At 44.2% G+C, this 20872-nt stretch overlaps 2 protein-coding genes across 10 annotated transcripts in view; both read left to right on the forward strand.

The window, feature by feature from the left end:
- The window catches only part of exoc6 (exocyst complex component 6), a 57668-nt gene extending 41580 nt beyond the window's left edge, over positions 1-16088 (forward strand). For 6 of the 9 annotated variants that reach the window (XM_031561195.1, XM_031561198.1, XM_031561201.1 and 3 more), the window contains 5 exons: positions 1762-1903; positions 5517-5590; positions 12803-12915; positions 13688-13699; positions 14392-16088. In XM_031561195.1, the coding sequence (XP_031417055.1) occupies positions 1762-1903; positions 5517-5590; positions 12803-12915; positions 13688-13699; positions 14392-14524 (474 nt within the window). In that variant the 3' untranslated portion in view covers positions 14525-16088. The remainder of the gene's footprint in view (positions 1-1761; positions 1904-5516; positions 5591-12802; positions 12916-13687; positions 13700-14391) is intronic. The other 3 variants (XM_031561197.1, XM_031561199.1, XM_012817372.3) reach the window with 1 other exon arrangement.
- A 101-nt stretch (positions 16089-16189) lies between these two features.
- LOC105891185 (cytochrome P450 26C1-like) lies at positions 16190-20593 on the forward strand. The gene is made up of 7 exons (XM_012817340.3): positions 16190-16991; positions 17149-17463; positions 17761-17985; positions 18070-18345; positions 18497-18649; positions 18746-19159; positions 19878-20593. The coding sequence occupies exons 2-7, from the start codon at positions 17257-17259 to the stop codon at positions 20217-20219; spliced, it is 1617 nt and encodes a 538-aa protein (XP_012672794.1). The 5' UTR covers positions 16190-16991; positions 17149-17256; the 3' UTR covers positions 20220-20593.
- Positions 20594-20872: the final 279 nt, after the last annotated feature.

Here is a 20872-nt window from a genome sequence, read left to right on the forward strand (position 1 = left end):
CAAGACTACCAAGTACAGTCATCTGCAGTCCACTAGCTAAAATACAAAACGTAGCTATTTATAAAAATCGACAAAGGGGCGACAAATGTACATATGTCACGCTTAACAGAAATGTAAAGTTCAAGTTTGTGAAACAGCGAGCAGTAGATAAAAGTCGAACCTCCATAGTGAGGAGTCAGCAGAATGATGTAGCGCGCAGGAATCTGAGTTCTTATATGCGGAGCAAACATCAGCAGTTAAGTCTACAAGTCACACATAGCTTGTGCAGCTCTAGCGTGTTGTGTGCTTACATACTGAATACCGATCCGCTCGAAACCCTCCCACCCCCCTCTACCCCAACCCCCCAACCCCAGTTCACTTTTGGTTTCCCTGTGGATGAGCACAGGCACCCACCCCAACCCCTACCACTGACACCAGCATGACCTCCACCGAGAGCCACGTCCTCTCATGCATTCACCCCAGGAAGTGAATGTTACGGTTCCAGGGGTGCAGCTACTGTATTTGTAGCTGAACCAAACACTGAACAATCAACCCAGCATTGCACATCCCCCGATGAATACAGTAGAACATGTCAAAAACATCAGTGCTATTGGCAATACAGAACCAATTCAATTCATTTTTAGTGACTGAGTTTTTAATGATGATGAGGGTGATTTCAACTCTGTTCAGTGTTCTTCTGTGGACTGCATCTGAGGTCAAAGGGGTCATAAGGAAAGGCTGACATAAGGTGCTATAAAGGCTGACATAAGGTGTAATAAGGGGTCACATGAGTCTTATGTGTGACATATGTTCAGCATTCCATTTACTGAATTCAGTGGACAATCCCTTTTCATTCTCTCAGTCTTCCATGATTTGTAGACTTTTACGTCCTGGTCAAAGTCACCCAATTGTGCTGGTTATTTTTGATGTATCTCTTCTATATCTTTTGTGTCATTTGAGGTGTATCATGGCAAAATAGACATCATATATACATGTTCCAAATGACCAGGGTTGTGTGGAAACAGAGGGCCCATCATTACACACAATGTATTACTGGTCATAGCAGTTCATCACCAATGGTGGTCTACACTAGACAACTACACGCCCATTGGTGCTATATGCATGCACGTGTGTGTGTGTGTGTGTGTGTTTATATGTGATGGGTTGTATGCATGGTGCATGATGCGTGTGCATGAGTGTATACAGTGTGTGTGTGTGTGTGTGTGTGTGTGTGTATAAGAAACACATCTATGATGGGTAGATATGTGCACCTTTCCTCTGGACTCTCACACAACCTTGCTCATTTGGGTGTCAGCAGCTGTAAGCCCAGTTTGCTTGCATGCGTGGACCTGGTCTCAGTGTGTGATCTGGGTTTGTGTGTGTAACTATGTGTCAGAGTAAGTGTGTGTGTGTGTGTGTGTGTGTGTGTGTGTGTGTGTGACATGAGTATTCTCCCACTCTGAAGTACTGTATTGGCACTGTACCTGCACAGAAGCTCATTGGTTGGGATTATGAAATGATAAGCTAACCAGTTCATTTTTTTCTGTGTATGTCTGTCTTGTGTGCGTGCGTGCGTGCGTGCGTGCATGTGTGTGTGTTAACATGTATGTATGTGTGTATGATTCTGTGTATTTATGTGTGTGGCATGCATGTATATGTGTGTGTGTGTGTGTGTGTGTGTGTGTGTGTGTGTGTGTGTGTGTGTGTGTGTGTGTGTATGGAATGCATGCATGGGTATGTTTTTCATGTGTGTGTGTGTGTGTGTGTGTGTTTTCTCCACAGGGTAAGGTAGCCCAAACGGCCTGCATGTCTGCGTGTAAGCACCTGGCCAGCTCACTGATGCAGATGCTCCTGGACCCTGACCTCAAGCAGATCAGCTTAGGGGCCATTCAACAGTTCAACCTGGACGTCATCCAGTGTGAATGTAAGTGGAGCACTCAGAGAGAGAGTGCGTGCGTGTGTGTGCGTGTGTGTGTGTGTGTGTGTGTGTGTGTGTGTGTGTGTGTGTGTGACAAAGACCCACCTGCACAGTCATGTCAGATATTCTTGGACGATACCAGAACAACCTCTGACATTGTAAATGCAGGCCTATGGGTTAAAAGTATATGATTGCGTGATGACATAGACGAATGCTGTAGAGACGTCTGGGTGATGACCAGATAAGGGCGTTAGGGAGATATGGACCAAAAATCATATTTCAGTATGTTTAGGCTGAAGACAGACACACAATATATCAGTATTGTCTACGAAGTGGACTAAATGTTGGTTGTAAGTCAAAGCCAGATGTGAGATATCACAAGCTCTTCTATTAAGCAATCCCTTCCCTGTTTGAAAAAAATATTTGGAAAAAAAACAGGGGAATACTTAAATTAATTAAGAATATCTAATATTGCGCTAGAATTGACAATTACTTTTACACAATTACTGCGATTTCGCCAACTGTCTCAAAAGATAAAAACTGTAGCTAAATTGTTCACTGACGTGGCTGGGCTCATTATATAGATATATAGTATATATATAAAACATTATACTGTTAACTGGCTAGCTAAACATGCACTGTTTAACACCAATATAGTATAAACTAACCATAGGAACAACCACACAATCAGTAACTTCATAACCTGCCTCTGTGCTGAAGCCCATTGGGAACTATACAGGAGGAACATGAGACTGAAGACATTAAAGTGATCTTGGTTTGTGTTTGATCGTCCACTGAGGGATAAACTTGAAGATAAAGTGTTTTTTTCTTTTTCATTGTGTTTTTGTTTTGAAAGTGAAATTTCCCCTTTTCCACTCTCCAATTCTCTTTGATGTGCTGTGCAGTCACACACACACACACACACACACACATACAGACACGCACATGTCTGTGTCTCCAGGACATGGTTCCCCTTTCCTTGGACTTTCCTCCACCCTCTTACCCTGTGTTTTACCTGCCCTAGAGAGAAAAACATTCAACCCACTTCCTCAAAAAAAAAAAAAAATAACCTGTTCCATTTAACGCGTCGCCACGGCAGCCTTTTCAAACAGCCGACCCCGCTATTAGCTAAATTGCTGGAGACAGCATAATTGGCGCCTTTCAGCAATGTTAAATAAATCGTATCTAAGACTAGTAGCACATTCTAATGGGCTTCTGTGTATGTATGTGTGTGCGTGTGCGTGCGTATCTGGGTATTTTGTGTTGTGCATGTATACAATGGATGATTGCGATGAACTAAGAATGGCGAGCTCAGTCCAACTCCTGGTAAGTTGCAGGCCTATGGAAGGAAACTGTGCTTCCTCAGTGATCTTCATTTTGCATCTTTGCCTTGTCTGCGAGGTAGAAGAGCATATTGCTGAACGCACACCCTGCAACGAGAGGTTTGTTATGGTTAATTAATTGTGTTAATATGGTTTCTTACATTGCTAATTATGGTGATTCGTCAGGCAAAACAAAAGAGAAGAACTTCACATGCACATTAGTCATTTAGCCAGGAGTTATATCCAGTATATACCAGTAACAAAGTGAACGAAATAATGTATTTCATCAGTGTGGACGCCATTAAGAAATCCCTCTTTTCCATTGTCAGAAATGCCTCGCTAAGCAGACCCCAGTAGCAATGCAAGGGCCATTTTATTCAGTGGAAACTGCCAATTAAAAGCAAGAGTCTTATCTCCCATTGCATGTTTCAAAACGTCACCGTCATGAGGGATGAGTGATTTTATGGGAAACTTTATGTGAATTAATGTGAGTTTTATTTTATGGGCGCATATATAAGGATAACTCCTGGCTGCACTGCACATTGGCCCCTGGGGGATGATAAAGATGCTGACTGATTGATAAAAGTAAAACTAGATCTGTCATCGAGTGTAACAGATATGTCATGCCTGAGTTGCGAGCGATGGGTCTTATTTATGATAGATTTTGACTGGAGATAGATTTAAGTCCCCCGGGTTTACAGGGTGGGGAACCATCTGCACCCTTCAGGTGTGGGTGTGTGTTTGTGTGTTAGTGTGCGCGTATGTTAGAGAGTGTGTGTGTGTACGTTAGAGAGAGAGAGAGAGAGAGAGAGAGAGAGTGTGTGTGTTTTAGTGTTAGTGGGTGTGTGTATGTTAGAGAGTGTGTGTGTGTACGTTAGACAGTGAGAGTGTGTATGTGTGTGTATGCATGCGAGTGTGTATGTGTGCGCGTGCGTGTGTGTGTGTGTGTGTGTCTGAGTGGAAGTGCGAGTGCGTGTGTGTGTGTGTGTGTGTGTGCGCGCGTGTGTGTGCGTGCGTGCGTGTGTGCGTGCGTGCGTGTGTGTGTGTGTGTGTGTGTGTGTGTGTGAGAGTGAGAGAGAGAGCCGTCTCCATAGGGCCCTCGGGCAGGGCGTCCTGGGGTGAAGCAGAGTTCAGACGCTGAGCTGGGAGGGGGTGAACGGCGGGGTGAACGCGTGACCTCGCTCACCTGCTGATCCAGCAGTCTCTGCAAAAGCCCACTGCCTTACTGCACCGATGGTCACGTCATGCAGATGTGTGTGTGTGTGTGTGTGTGTGTGAGAGAGTGTGAGAGTGGAAAGTGTGTGTGAGTGCACACACATGTAGTCACGCTGTCACGCTCACACACACCCAAAAACACAGATGAGGGTTTTTACATACGTGTTGCTGAGGTCCACTGGATTATTTCTTTTGAGGGGCTTATGTAGTTTTGTGTTTGTGCGTGTGTGTGTGTGTGTGTTGTGTATATATCCGTTTCCAACAGGGTTCAGCAGAGGTCATCTTCATATGCACTGACACATGCTGTAGATTGTCACACAGAAGGACACGACCTCTCCCTGTTCACATGTTTTCTAGTTTTGTGTGTTTGTGTGTGTGTGTGCGCATTTGTGTGTGTGCGCATTTGTGAGTGTGTGTGTGTGTGTGTGTGTGTGTGTGTGTGTGTGTGTGTGCTGAATGAGTGAATTATCATTTCTGTAATCACAGCATCTTGTGTACGAACACACGCTGCAGTTTACTACTCTTAATGACATGCCACTCCCTGTTTGCTGTGCATGTACACCGGGCTTGAGAGAGCAGGATTTACACCGTTGTGACCCCTTAAGGTTATCCACCTTGATATCTTTAGAGAATCATCCACAGTAACTCACTAATGATCGGCGTCTAATAGATTAGTGATCGTATGTATTGACGACCCTAACCCATAATTGTAACCGGATGGAGTGCGATGTCCCCAGGGATGCAATGATCTTGTGACACCAGAGCCTCACAGTACGTCACCACTAAAGTTAGAAGGAACAAATCTGATTCCCAGTTGGCCATTTTGGCTGATTCAGGGAGCCGTGAAGTAAACCCAAATTCTCAAACACCCATTTGTTATTGTGATTTGCTGATTGCTAAAGTGATTGGAATCAGATGTGCCTCTTCTCGATAGAAAGCCAGTAGTGATTGTCTTTGTCGGTAAGATTGCCGTACTTTGCTTAAAAGAAGTGTCTTCATGATGCTATGAATCATATTTATCAATGCTTAGTTCTTATGGTAATGGTGTGTGTGTTTGTGTATGTGTGTGTGTGTGTGTACAGTGTTTGCCAGCTCAGAACCAGTGCCCGGTTTCCAGGGAGACACCTTACAGCTGGCCTTCATCGACCTGCGACAGGTATGTCAGAGCTCTGTCCAGGTGTGTCAAACTCCTGTCACTCCCTGTCAAAATTACATCAGCCATCACCTCTCACACACACACACACACACACACACACACACACATGACCTGATGATGACAGTCCGACCCGACCAGGCCTCCTGTGTTTGTGTTTGCATGGGAAGCGATCTGGCAATGGGGGTGAGAGTGAGGGTTTTTATTGGCAGGGGGGCGGGGGGGGCGGCGGCGGTAGGCTGTCAGTGATGTGCGCATGGCTGCCCCACTGATCCTCCAGCCGATGGGTGATTTGGAGCTGACTGGAGTCTGACCTCTTAAGCCAAGCCTGAGGTGCTTGTTGTTACAGGGGCGAGGTCACGAAGCGGGAGCGCTCGGCTCCAGCTCGCAGGCCGACCTGGTTCCCGCCTGTCAACACACTCACTCTCACACACACACACACATTCACACAAATATAGACTTCCACGAGCTTGGGCATATGCACACATTCAAACTCAACAGACAGTCACTCTTACACACACACACACATACACACACACAGACTTTAAAGCGATTGCACAATTGCACACATACATACATGTATGTACAGACAGACACCAAAGACACATACACATTCACACACACACACACACACACACACACGCACACACATATAAAAATGCATACACACATTCACGTTAAGGCAGGATATGTACACACACACACACAGGGTCACACACTTAAATGCTGCTGCAATGGCTTCATTATACCTTTCTCAAGGTTTTCATATGACAGGGAAGGCTCCCCTGTAGTACATAAAAAATGCCACCAGATGATCTTCCTTTTTTCCTCATGGTGACATATGGTGTATCATCTTTCACAGCCTACGGTAAATAAATCATCTAACAATAGTTATTCACCGGCGTTAAAATGTTGGATTAAAAGTATCAAGTTTCTTGAACGGCTGCCTGCGTTTTCTTGCATTTGTTAGTGCAAACTCTAGCCGCTCGAATCCTCCCAACCCTTACTCCACTTGTCCTGTGATGTTTATCAAAAAACTTCCAGCCTACGATCTTAAGGGTTATGCGTCATGAAATGAAACTTCCGCAAATTACTAAAACGAGATAGACGAAACGCGCTTGCATATGAATTAAACGGTAAAAACCAGACGACTTGTATTACTTTTTATTACACTCGTATCCTGGTGTGCACTCCCTAGTCAGGTCAGGTCATGTTTGCCCCTGCTAGTCATTCCATGTGCTGTCTGCCTGCTCAACAGCACCAGGTAGCTGTTTCCTGTGATGGTACCTGCCCCACCTGACTGTCTGCCAACCTTTTTGAGTGGCTTGCCAGGCTTTGACCTCACTGTCTTTTCCCCAGGAGGACGTTTGGTAAAGCATCACTCTGAGATCTACGTGGTTTGAACACCCGGTCGAGCCCCCAAATAAAAGTCTGCCTTTATCAGAGGTTCACAGAGTCCACTACCGTAGTCTCATATCACACACACACACACACACACACACACACACACACACACACACACACACACACACACACACACACACACACACACCCCCCACCACTATCATCCCCAACACAAGGCTTCTCTCAGTGTCACCCAAGGACGTGGCCTGCACTTTGGCTAAATGATTTCAAGTTGTCATGGATCAAAGATCGAGTTAACAAAGAGTAGCCATCTTTACATTTTTAGAAAACAGGAGAGGAGGCCAAATCTTCCTAAGATTTGCTATGCAAGTTTAACCTCTCCAGCCACTTGCTATGGGGAGTATAATGCTTTGGGGAGTATAATGCAAAGCATTTGAACTGAGGGGATTCCATTTGTCTGTCTATCTCCGTTTCATCTGAACTACCAGTGACTGATACGCTTTTATGGGTCTGTTTGAAGTCTGACCTCAAGCCGATCATCCTCTCTGGGCGACACAAAGCCCACTCTCTCTCTCTCTCTCTCTCCTCCCGGCTCTCGCCAGGAGCACCACGCCAGATGGATCCAACTGAACCGCTTCACGTGGAGTGGGTCCCGACCAAAGAGGTCATTGATGACCTCGGTGACCCTGCCAATCACCTGTTGGCTAATGGTTGACCTGGTGGATCTTCCAGTGTTTTCTTTGGACCTTTTGTCTGCAGCCCGCAACCCGATATACTTTGGTGCGCCGAGTTAGTGGAGGTAGAGATTGATGTAGATTACGCCCACCGTCTTGTACTTCTGCTGTTGCCTTCCTCTCATGTGACTCATCATCGAGTCGTTTTGGCAATGGACCATTGGTACTGTGGAATTTAAACGTTTTTTCTGGGTGGAGTGCTTGTTAACTTGTCCACTCGTAACGATATAGAAGCCAGTGTGTCGTTGCCCTTTTGCCCTATTAAGCTCTACACTCTACTTGACTGAAAACCACCATCTAGAGAATCCAGGGAAGCTGAAAATTGACTCTTCAATCCTGCATTTTAAAACCCTTAGTGATGCTTATAATCCCATCAGCTGTGGGGGTGCAGTGCTGTTAAAACTCCCGTCAGATCCTCCATTGAAGCCAACTGTCCTGGGGGGAAACCACATTATCATTAAAACAAATACCATCTAAACATTTGGCTGCAGACTTCATTCCTTTGGGCTGACTATAAACTGAGACCATTGCTATGTGGTGTTATATATATTGTTTTAATTAAACAGTTCAGCGTTTTGTTATGAAACACTGCAAAGTTTCCTCTAACCCACCAAGGGAGGTCGAGCCAGGGCTTGCCTCGGAACGCCATGAAGTGTCTGTGGGAATTTTTACGGGATCATTATTTCCTTTTATCGGACGTGTTGTTCTTTTTTCTAGCCTCGTCTATGAATGGTCTATGCACAGTGTGTGTACACAAAAGAGATTGAAAGGGGGGGAGAGAAAAAAAAAACTTACGTGTCTTTGTTGTGAAGTGGGAGGGGGGGGGGCGAGGGTCAAACAGCAGGTCCTCGTTTTTTCGGATGACTGACAGGCGACGAGTGGTGGAGCAGTTAGAGGAGGAGGGGGGGTGTGTGGAGGGGGGGCAGTGAAGGGGTAAAGAGAAGGAGGAGGGAAAGGGATTAGGAGTGTTAAGCTTGACTTCAGGTCATGACAAGCTGACAGCTCCAGCTACTGTGAACAGGGGCAACCCTAACCCCACTCTACCAAGGCTCTTTCAGAAGACAGTTCAGGCCTCTCTGCCCCTGCAAAAGAATGCAATTTAGAGGGGATTAGCATCAACCGAGGGCTCCCATCACCGGGAGACAGAACAGCGGTAGGCAGGCCATGGCTGATATCATCAGAGACCTTCTGGCCTCCTTGGCCCTCGGCTCCTCTGGGGTCAGTGCTACCTGCAGACCGAGAGGGTCACTATTGACTCAGAACATTCTAGCATGTTTGAGGTCATCTTGAGATTTTCTGCAAACAGGGAATGTTCGGAGAGGGCCATTGTGCTGGTGGATGCTCCAGGTGTTTTAGAAGAATGGCATCTAAATTAGTTTTCTGGTCCTCCCCCCCTCGTACAAACCTAGTTATGGGGGCTCCGTTTTTGAGATCATTGTTTTTGGGGTGAAAATGTTTATTTATGTGTAAACCTCTCCCCCTCTCTCGACCCCATTCTACCCAAAAGCAACAGCAAAAAAAATTGGTTAGTTGTTGTGGTATGTTCTTTGAGTTCTTTTCAGTATAAAAGTCATGTCTCTCAGTGAACTTAGACTGACTCCCTCAGCCTGACCTTTAACCTTTGGCCCCAGCATGACCTTCTTGCAGAGTGCATACACCTGAGTGATAGACAGTAGTCAAGACCTGAAGAGGAAAGAACCCAAAGAAGTGGTTATGTAAATAACCTGACACTAGGCTAGAAAAAGGATAGTCAGACAATAAGCTAAATAGGAGAGAAATAGCTGGTAAAAGTTTATCATATATATAGATATTAATTTACCACGTGCTGAATCTTATTTTGTAACATGTGTTTTGAGATAGAGAGGGATAGAGACAACTGAATATATCTGGCCTCCAGATGAACTTTCTGTCACACGTGTCTGAACTCTTGCACTTTAATACACTACAAAATGAGTGGGTAAATGTCAGGCAGTCCTGAAATATATTGCAGACAGGTTGGAAGACAGAATAATATCATAACAGAGCAGCTGATAAGGCAGCTGATCGGGCCTGTAGGTTAAAAATAGGGTTGAAACAGATGATGAAGGTCAGGGGAAAGGCCTAGGATAACACATCTGTTGGAGCTGGAAAATAACTGTTTATTATACGGCTCGTCAGAATGTTCCAAACAGTTCCGTTGATTTGAATGGGCCATCCCAACGTTCGCCAGTGAATATTTCCTGATATTCACCGCTGCAAAAAGATATTGACCGCTGTCATTGGCAACGGGTTTTTTGCTTCCAATTCACATCTTTCATATCATTCCGCAAGTAGTCCGGTCATTTAACGTAACAGACTCATTGTAATTTGAAGTCAGCAAGTAATTGGTTGCTACGCAACGCCTGAAACTTAAAAGTTCTATTTGCTTGAAGAACTATTTATTTCTTAGCTGAAATCACGAAACGGCAACTAAGTCATTAAAAAGAGGTATGTTGGAGGAATGTCTTCTATCGTTTTTGGCAAGTAACCGTATAATAAGCGGGATAATGTATTGTCCGTCGGTCATTATCCAAAAATAAATCCCTTCAGGACGAAACAACACCCCTCCGCTGCGCGTCGGGGTGCTGTTCGCCCCGTCAGGATTTATTTTTGGATAATGACCTCCGGACAATACATTATCCCTTACTTAAAGTATGATGGCTATATACAATATTATCAACAAAAAAATTGATCGTAAAGCCCAAACAAGTGGGGTATGGCTGCGCGTCGGGGTGCTGTTCGCCCCGTCAGGATTTATTTTTGGATAATGACCTCCGGACAATACATTATCCCTTACTTAAAGTATGATGGCTATATACAATATTATCAACAAAAAAATAGATCGTAAAGCCCAAACAAGTGGGGTATGGCTGACAGATGTCCGTATGGGGGTATTTGGGTTTGATGACTAGGTAAGACAGGAATTTCCTGAGGGAGTTGCGGATCATATAAAAGCTTTATTATATGTATTTCAGTTGCTTCATGAACCAACTCGGTTTGTTGCAATCAAAGAAAAAGAACAATACATCTGCCCTGGGGTAAGCTCTGAAGGATCCAAATAATGAAATCATTCCTGACTTCTACAAGGCGTGGAGTATAGCTATACCTCTGCGGGTGGTTGTGTTTGACTGTGGTTGAAGATGGGAGAGAAGATGTCTAAAAGAGAGACTGCTTTCAAAAGTTCTCAAAGCTCTGCTGAATGGCTGTCGTCATTATTGAAAATTGAAATCAGGAGACACAGGAGAATAATTCACAACCATGTTTTCACTTGAGCCAGGTACCATGACACCGCCTCGGCTCAGAGTTTTGTTGCGAAGTATGCAAGTCACACACGTTTCATGTGATACGTTAAAAGATACGATACGATACGATAAATGCCTCCACCTGAGGGGCAGGGCAAAAGGGGCATCACAAACTGCAAGCACAGTACCACGGAACCACACACCCCATAGAGGCTACCTGAAGTTGATCTACTTTGTGTGTTGGTAGGGTTACCTTGGTTACTGGCTGATTACATGCGTTAGTAGAGTGCTGTTGACCCACCGCGGTGTGTTTTGATGAGAGACCTCTCACCTGTACCTCTGACCGCCCCAAAATGGTGCTACCTGTGGCATGAGTGCTTTACCCCCCCCCCCCCCCCCCCCCCTGTAACTGATAGTATAAATGAGCCCACATGGTGCAGTCATTACCATGGCTGTTTCCAGTCTTCTCCTAAAGTGGCCGTTTAACTAATACTTGGCTTAATATGGCTGTGCTTAGACTAATACACCATCCAGTCACTTTATAGATGCTTCCATAGCATTGTGTGCTCCTGGTTGTATTCAGTGGGGAAAAAAAGAGGCCCCAACCTTGACATTTTTAGTGCAAGCCTCTGCCTGGCTGTGGCACATGGTTTTTCACTGCCGGTGATTACAGACAGGCTAATCAACATGGGTCTGTCCTGCCAGTAATTTTCTAATACGGTAAATGTTACCTCCTAGGTGGCTCAGTTGACTCCGGCTTCTGGTTGCTAGTGGGCTGTTCCCCATGAATGGTTTGTGTTAGCAGTTAGCACCGTTAGCTCCTGCTGATATGGTGGCTAGTAAGCCGTTCCCCATGAATGGTTTGTGTTAGCACAGTTAGCTCCTGCTGATATGGTTGCTAGTGGGCTGTTCCCCATGAATGGTTTGTGTTAGCACACTTAGCTCCTGCTGATATGGTTGCTAGTGGGCTGTTCCCCATGAATGGTTTGTGTTAGCACAGTTAGCTCCTGCTGATATGTAGAGCGGCATCAGCCTTGTTGCGGGTTATCCAAAGGTCACCAGGAGATTTCTCCAAACCTCTTTTGCATTTTAAGTACCCCCTGCTCACAGTGCTTCTGCAAAAAAAAAAAGCCTTCCTCCCCCATAACCTACACACTCAAACATACTCACACACACTCAAACACACACTATCTCTCTCTCTTACACACACACACACACACACACACATACACAGACACACACACCATATACGTCAGCTGTGTATCTTACGGCCTAGCAGCAGCTGAAGGGCCTTGCATTACTGCCAGCGTTGTAAAATCAGCACCGCTTAGATCACGGTCTCTGTCCTACCACACCAGTCCCAGTCTCTATTCCTGTCCGCCTTTGGTCCCACTTTGAACAAGAGACAATGTTGTAATTTCTCTGCAAAACTTTATACTATTATTTGTACTATTGTTGTGTTATATGTTGTTGTTGTGTTATATGTTGTCCCTCGTCGCACCGACAGGAGCAGTGCTCCAAATTTCATTGTATGCAAATACAATGACAATAATTCATTTTCTATTCTATTCTATTAAAACTAGAACATTTTATTCCACAGATAAACTGTTTTAGCCTGCACTGGTCACTGTTTGGATAAATGTCTTTGTTTTATTATTTTAGTGGTGCTGCGGATTTCAATTTGAATAAGGGTTTCAGGCAAACTTGAATACATGTGATATCAGACATTGTTTTTGAAATCAGGAATTCATAAAGAAGTTCTGATCACTCAGGAATCAATAAAGAAATGGTTTGTACCACTGAAGAGCTTGTGTGTGTTACTGCTGCTGAACCATTTCTGCTCTCCTCTTCTTCAGCTCCTGGACCTGTTCATGGTGTGGGACTGGTCCACATACCTGGCTGACTATGGGCAGCCCAGCTCCAAGTACCTGCGGGTGAACCCCTCGACAGCTCTGGCCCTCCTGGAGAAGTTAGTATCCACCCGACACTCACCGACCATCACATTTAACCAAAGTGTGCTTGATGCCTTACAAATGCTCAGTGGTTTTGGTTTGGTCTTGCTTCACTGTAATATATCATGTATGCTGTGTAAACATTAGTAAGAAAAATTAGATAATCAGAATCAGAATCAGAATTGGATTTATTGCCAAGTAGGTTTACACCTACTTGGAATTTTTTCTGGTGTGAAGGTGCATACAGTAAACATAAAAACATACAAACACAATAAGTACTACACATAACATAAAACATAAAAACACAAATAAGTACTACACATAAGAAAAGTACTACACATAAGAACCAAAAAACACAATATATACGATACAAATATATAAACAATGAATATAAAAAAGTAAAGTGGAAGGTAGAGTGCAAGATGCAAAACAGGAGTGCAATGTGAATGAGCAATGTAATGTGTGTTAAAAGATCAAAGGTGTAGTCATGCCATTTATTCACCGCCCATGTAACACTGTAAACAAACTACGGAGTAGAACATGGACAACGTGAAACATATTGAGAAACAGATTATCAAGTGAGCACAAGGTATCAAATTAATTTTATGGGTTAGGGTGAATGTCAATACATACTATCAGTTATCTATCAGACATTGATAATTGGTGAGATACTGTGGATAATTCTCTATGATATCATGGTGGTTAAACGTAAGGGGTCACAACAGTGTCAATCCTGATTGCTCAAGCCCAAAACTCTCTCTCTTTTTTCCAACTGCTCACTCTATGCAGAGTCAACAGGGGGTATGTACAGTATTTCACAGTCAACTAGTCATCCCATCTCAACTAGTCGTCATTTAGTGTATAAATCCATACTCGCTGAGCTTGTCGTCATTGGCCTGTACACGTATACTTCATTCCTAGCCTCGTGTTCCACAGACATCATTCTTCCACGTCATCTGTACTTTTCAGTTCGTCCTCTTTGGTTCACCCCTCTGTCCCCTCTCCTCTGTCGTGTGTGTGCGTGTGTGCGTGTGTGTGCGTGTGTGCGTGTGTGCGTGTGTGTGCGTGTGTGCGTGTGTGCGTGTGTGCGTGTGTGCGCGTGTGTGCGTGTGTGCGTGTGTGTGCGTGTGTGCGTGTGTGCGTGTGTGCGCGTGTGTGCGTGTGTGTGCGTGTGTGCGTGTGTGCGTGTGTGTGCGTGTGTGCGTGTGCGTGTGTGTGTGCGCGTGCGTGCGTGCGTGTGTGTGTGTGGTCCACTTTTACTGCATCTCCCCGCCAGTCACTGACAGCATACTTAGTTTATAGCTGTAGCTTCAGAGGTGCCTACAGTGATCAACTCTCTCGCTCTAACTCTCCTTGTATCTTTCTTTCTCTCATCCTACGTTCCCTCTCTGTCTCTCTCTCTCTGTCTCTCCCTCCCTCTCTTTCTCTCCCTCCCCCTCTTTCTCTCTCCCTCTCCATCACTCCCTCTCTCTCCTTCACCTTCTTTGCTGCAGAATGAAGGACACCAGTAAGAAGAACAACATCTTCTCCCAGTTCCGCAAGAATGACCGAGACAAACAGAGGCTGATTGAGACGGTGGTGAAGCAGCTTCGGAGTTTAGTCAACGGAATGTCCCAGCACTCCTAAGGCCCCCGAACACACCCTGCCCCCCTCCTGCCACAAACACACCGATCCCCCAACCCCCAAGCACCCTCCTCCGCTCAGCCCCTCGAAAACACAAACTTCTGTTTACCTGACTGGAAGGAACCTGTATATATGGAAAATGTGGAGATGTGAAGAAGAAAAATACCCAGAAAAAGACAGTTTGCTGAGGGGGGAAAACACCTGAAGGCTGTGTTCTGAGCAGTAAAATGAATATTCTTTTCATTTCCTTTTTCTTTTCTTTTTTTTGTGTGGAGAAATCGTATTTTTAACGATTTGAGAGATATTGTTTATGTTGTTTTTTGGTTTTGTATATTGTAAAAGTATAATGATTGTATCACCACAGTTGGTGGTGTGTTTGGCAGGTATGGAGATGCTGAGGAGAAGTTTGAAGAGAAATGATGAAGTCCAACAAACGAGACTGAGGTTCCTGCAGACCTCTCTTGGTCTCTATGTCTCTCCCTGTCTCTCTCTGACACGCACATGCACACTCACACACACACACACACACACACACACACAGCCACATATATACACATACATATACACCACACGCAGATGTAGTTTTAATGTAAATATATTTCAGTATATATTTAACACTACAGCAGTTCTCGTCCTGCTGGACTGGCTTGAAACTAATTTGGCTTTGAAACAGTTGATGAGCCAAAAATGCATGAAGATCTTGCTTTTTTTTTTGGGTTGATTGGTTGTTCAAAAGAGCAAAGGACCTTGAAGTATAATTCATCCTAGTAGGAACCGTTTGGAAAAAGGTCTATTTTATCTGTCACAACGATGTGGTTTGCTGGCATCCCAAAATGCTACTTAGAATTTTCTTTGGTTTTTATTTGCCTCAGGGTGACAAGGAATCTTTTGGGTTGTGATGCTTTAGAAGCCGATGCTTACTGGAGACGGTGACGAGCAATAACTGGTCTGTTTGCCGTCTCATTAAGCATCCATTGCCTAGGGAAATGACTCTTTTGCAAACGTTGTGTGATTGGATTCTGCTCTGAATTGCTTTCAACAGGCATTTTTTTGCACTGAATTATTTAAGGTTGTTTTTTTTATTTTTATTTTAAATAGATGCTTGTGTAATTAAAATGTCATTTGTATATACCACCTATTTTGTTAAAAAAGAAAATGGAATGCAGAAGAATGTGAGTTCTGCAGCAATTTTAAGAGATGATTAAGTAAATGCATCTCCCTATGCTAAATATGTAAGTAGAGTTTGAAATTGTACTTAAATTGAACAGACACAAGTTCACCGTATGCAATGAGAGGGGAGTTACTAGACATGCCCACTCGGTCGTCTCTGCGTAGCCGAAACAAATACGACTCATCCATTCAACATTTCAACATTCCTGTGTGAAGCCATCGATGTAAGAGCGCTCCGGGACATTTAAAACGGCTACTAGCCGTACTGCACCCTTGCCATGAACCTACGATAATTCCTCCTCCCCCTCCCGGTCCCTCTTCTCCCCCAAATGACTGCTATATTCCCAAGATCCCATCTGTTTTTATTTGTGTGCTATAATAAAATGTGATCACTTTATTGGTTTGCTCTTTGTCATCGTGATATAATCACACAATAGCGCTTTGCCTGTAAGCCGACCAATACGACTGAGAGGGAAAGTGGTGAACACCAGTTACATAAAGCAACAATTCCTGGCGTCACAACACAGAGATAAAACGTATTTTGTCCTTCGAGTTTTCCATGTATAGGAGTTTAGTGTCACAAATGTTGTGTGCGGATAGTGGTGAACAGTATCAGTTAATTGATATTATTTGTTGGACTGCGATGACAAGCGCAACAGGTTACCGAGCATCACTGCGTCATGGCACTGCGGCATAATTTCCCAACATCCTTTCAGACACTGTGGAGTGGACGTTCTATCAACTAAGGTGCGAACCTCAACCTACAAACCTTTGCTTGTGTGTCTCTAATGGTGTTTGGGACATTCATTTTAAAAACGTATTGATGAGTTTCCATTAAACTTAAAATCTGCATGCTGACTTGATCTGTTATCGATAGGAAGAAAGTGATCTAACCAGCCAGACAATGTGTGCATCAGCTAAAGAACATTTACTCGGATCTTCTCAATTAGTTCCACGCAAGGAGCGGAAGTCGTGCGTAAAGGTCTGAATGCCATGCGTGTGTGCATAGCCTTGCCTGTCTGTCGGTGGATAGTGTGTTAATGAATTTCCCATTCAGTCTTTAATAACTCCAGACCGCCCTGTCGCTCTCAATTTCCTAGTGACAATGAATGGCAACAAACTTGACTTCGACTCTAACGAGCAACTTTTCCCAAAACACCCTACGTCATCAACGAAGGTGGATCATAAATGGCAACTTATTTATAAAGAGCAGTAGGATCATGACCTCTCCGACGCATCTGTGGCTCTGTCAAGAGACAGGCAGATGAATATTGTTTGCGGAAAAACTCGTCAATACACAGTAAGTCAATGCTGTTGAGTTTTTTGCAAGATGGATAATAAAATATGTGCGCACACAGGTGCTACATTTGGAGAGTACGTGATACATGGTTTTACCAGAAATGTACGCTGTTGCTTTTTGACGGTGATAACCATTTTGCAATGTATGATATCTGCAGGCATTGTAAGGGCATCGTGAGAGATTCTAAGACAACTGCCTTATGTCCCGTCTCCCCAAAACACGGATAATATTCACCATTTAAATTCTGCCTTTTGGGACCTCGAGGATGAACCTGTTTGAACTTGGAACCCTGTCCTTCTTCGCCACCACCACCATCGTGTCTTTCCTGTCAATTGTGCTGCTCGTAACCCTATCGCAGCAGCTATGGACTCTGCGATGGTCCATCACCAGGGACAGAGACAGCGACTTACCGATCCCTAAGGGGTCCATGGGGTGGCCAGTAGTCGGGGAAACACTCTACTGGCTTTTCCAGGTAACGTTCCCGTGTGCGTAAAGTCGCGCGCAGTAACCTAACGCATGTGTTATATTTTGTAAAGTGATTTACGTAGTGTACTAGGAAGGCAGTGTCTTGGCAATGCTACTATACGATGCAAGGAGCCAACTGTCAATTTATCAGCTGTCAAATTTCCTGGAATTGGAAAGACGTTTGGGAAGAGGCGTACATACTATATGAAATGCTCCTTACGCACAAGTTTGTTCTTATTACTCGTGTTCTGATCCTACTGCAAACACTGCAAAATAATTTTAAGATTAAAATATGTCTCCACAGGGTTCAAACTTTCACGTCACACGGCGTGAGAAGTACGGCAGTGTTTTTAAAACGCATCTTTTGGGGAAACCAGTAATTCGCGTGACCGGAGCAGAGAACATTCGCAAGATTTTGATGGGCGAACATAACCTGGTGTCCACGCAATGGCCACAAAGCACACGCATCATCTTGGGTCCTAACACTTTGGCCAACTCGGTCGGTGAGCTTCACAAGCGCAAACGAAAGGTAAGAAGCTTGCGTAATTAAGATTTATCAGTGTCGATCTCATATTTAAAATGCTCACCATTTCACGTTTTCTCATCTGCTTAGATCCTCGCACACGCGTTCAGTCACGCCGCGTTTGAAACGTATATCCCCCGCTTACAAGATGTCATCAAAAAAGAAGTTGCCAAGTGGTGCTCAGAACCCGGTTGTATTGATGTCTACGCCGCAACCAAGATGCTCACCTTCCGTATCGCGATGCAGGTGCTTCTGGGGCTGGATGCAGCGGACACCCAAATGGATTACCTTTCCAAAACGTTTGAGCAACTAACAGATAACCTATTCTCGCTCCCCATTGATGTGTCTTTCAGTGGCCTCCGTAAAGTGAGTAAAGCGATGTCTTATACAGACACATGTATCGGTATATAAAGGACCTATGTATAACAGTATTGTGTTTTCTCCTCTGTCAAGCTTTACAGTATGAGTATTTTTTCTGATCGTGATCTGATCGCTGACTTTGTATATTTTATTAAAGGGTATAAAAGCCAGAGATACCCTCCATAACTTTATGGAGAAATTGATTGAGGAAAAGCTCCAGAAACAATGGGATGGATATAACGACGCTTTTGATTATATCTTGGGTAGTGCCAAAGAAAACCACTACGATATAACTCTCCAAGAGCTGAAGGTATGGTTTCCTTATTTGTTGCAGTGTGTATTTTGTGCAACACTTGTTTTATTATAATATGTGTTCATTCGTCATCTGTGTGTGTGTGCTTTCTAGGAGACTGCAGTAGAACTAATTTTCGCCGCACATGCCACCACAGCCAGTGCCTCAACGTCACTCATCCTGCTCTTGCTCCTGCATCCTGCTGTAGCCCAGAAATCCCGGGCGGAAATTGAGTCATCGGAACTCGGGCGCACTATAAGTAGAATGAGTTCCCCCCGTCTGTCACCAGAAAACTCAGTGGAAAGGAGCAAGGACTGTAAACTAGAGTCTGTTCCAGCAGAGCATCACAGCACTACTGCCACTGCCCAAATACACGGGAAAGTTGGACCAAGGTATCATCTACCCCACCTGACCTTGGAAAAACTAAGCCGAATGCGGTATTTAGACTGTGTTGTAAAAGAAGTACTCCGACTTCTCCCACCTGTTTCTGGCGGTTACAGGACAGTTCTGAAGACGTTTGAACTAGATGTAAGTATACAAACGCAACTATATTCACAAGATAGTAAACAAGGTCATTATGAAAAGCCACCAGAACATAATGTGTGTAGGGCATTAAGAAAATTATATTACATCTGGAATACGTCCAGGTTAATCAGTGTGCTTATCTGACTTTGCTCGTTGCTACTTCTTTCTTGGAATACGTAGTGATACAAAGTGACTTTTGGACTCAGGGAAAAATGAGTCATCCACTGGCTGTCACTATTGCTTTCCGTGACTTTTATTTCTGCAGCTGTTCTTCGCCACTCTTGTCAGTTTAGTATTCTACCCTAGTCATCCATCCTCATCGTTTACTGACATTAAAAATGCTATTTTAATAAAATGATCATGATGCAGAGTCTAAGATCAAATGTAGTTGTTCTGCGAATACATTTAAACCAGTGTCTTGCTGCAATAACCCCCCACCCCCTACCTTGTTTGCAAACATGCATATCCCAGTCAACCATCTCAGTTAACGAGGTGTCAAAGGAATTTAAACTAGGTTAGTACTAACCCCAGGGTTGTTAAAAAAGATGGTTCTGAAATTAGTACTTTCACACAGTTCAGAGGTAATGAATTTAAGCGATAATAATGTTTATTTCTATCCATCAGGAGGATGCCAGGATTTTGTAACAGGTACATATTAAGAGTCCTGCATCATAAACACAAAACATACCATTTTGCCATATCCCATGTTATTTTTCTCCAGGGATTTCAGATCCCAAAAGGGTGGAGCGTCATGTACAGCATCCGTGACACGCACGAGACCGCCCCGGTGTACCAATGCCCGGACCTGTTCGACCCGGAACGCTTCGGAGCGGAGCGAGACGAGGCGGGGAAGGGCCGCTTCAGCTACGTGCCCTTCGGCGGAGGCGTGAGGGGCTGCGTCGGGAAGGAGCTGGCTCAGGTGATCATCAAAACCCTGGCCGTGGAGCTGCTGGGCACCACCGATTGGAGGATGGCCACCAAGAAGCCGCCCAGGATGCAGACGGTCCCCGTCGTCCACCCCGTCAACGGCTTCCATGTTCACTTCAACTACAAGCACCCCTGAGACAGTCCCGTACAGTCCCATATGTGTCCAAGAGCTTCCACTACATCACAACCACACATTTATTGTTTGGGTGGCTGCAGCCTGTGTCAGCATACGATAAGCAAACACACAACCATAACTGTGTTTCTGTATGAAAGAAACATGTCAAGGAAAGGATGTCTGACAGGGCGGAGACCCCATAGTCTTGGGTTTCTGTACATGCAGACAGGCAGTTAGTGGTGTACAGTTCCTCAACTTTAGATACAAACATGGTTTTAAACCAGAAGAGGCTCAATCCCTCATGAGAGTGAATGGAGAATGTATAGCTTTTGGCAAAAACAATGCATTTGAGAAGGACCAGACAATGGTGGATAGAAAACAGGAAGTTGAACAAAGAGAAAGTGAGGAAGAAAAGAAAAGAAAGGAATAAGAAAGTGACACTGCTTTAAAGAAATTCATGACCTTTATGGTCGGTACAAATTGAAAGCTCTTTTTATTATCTGTGATGTGTATGTGTATATATGTATATGTTTGTATTCATTTTCAAATTCAGAGTTACACATTTATACTTTTTTATAGCAAGCTTATGGTACTATATTTGCAAAGTTAGAGAAATAAATGTGAAAAGATTGCTTATATTTTCTTCAGTAAAAGAGACAAGCGTTTAGTTAAAC

Source organism: Clupea harengus, chromosome 23 (genome assembly GCF_900700415.2).
Source record: "Clupea harengus chromosome 23, Ch_v2.0.2, whole genome shotgun sequence".
NCBI lineage: Eukaryota > Metazoa > Chordata > Actinopteri > Clupeiformes > Clupeidae > Clupea > Clupea harengus.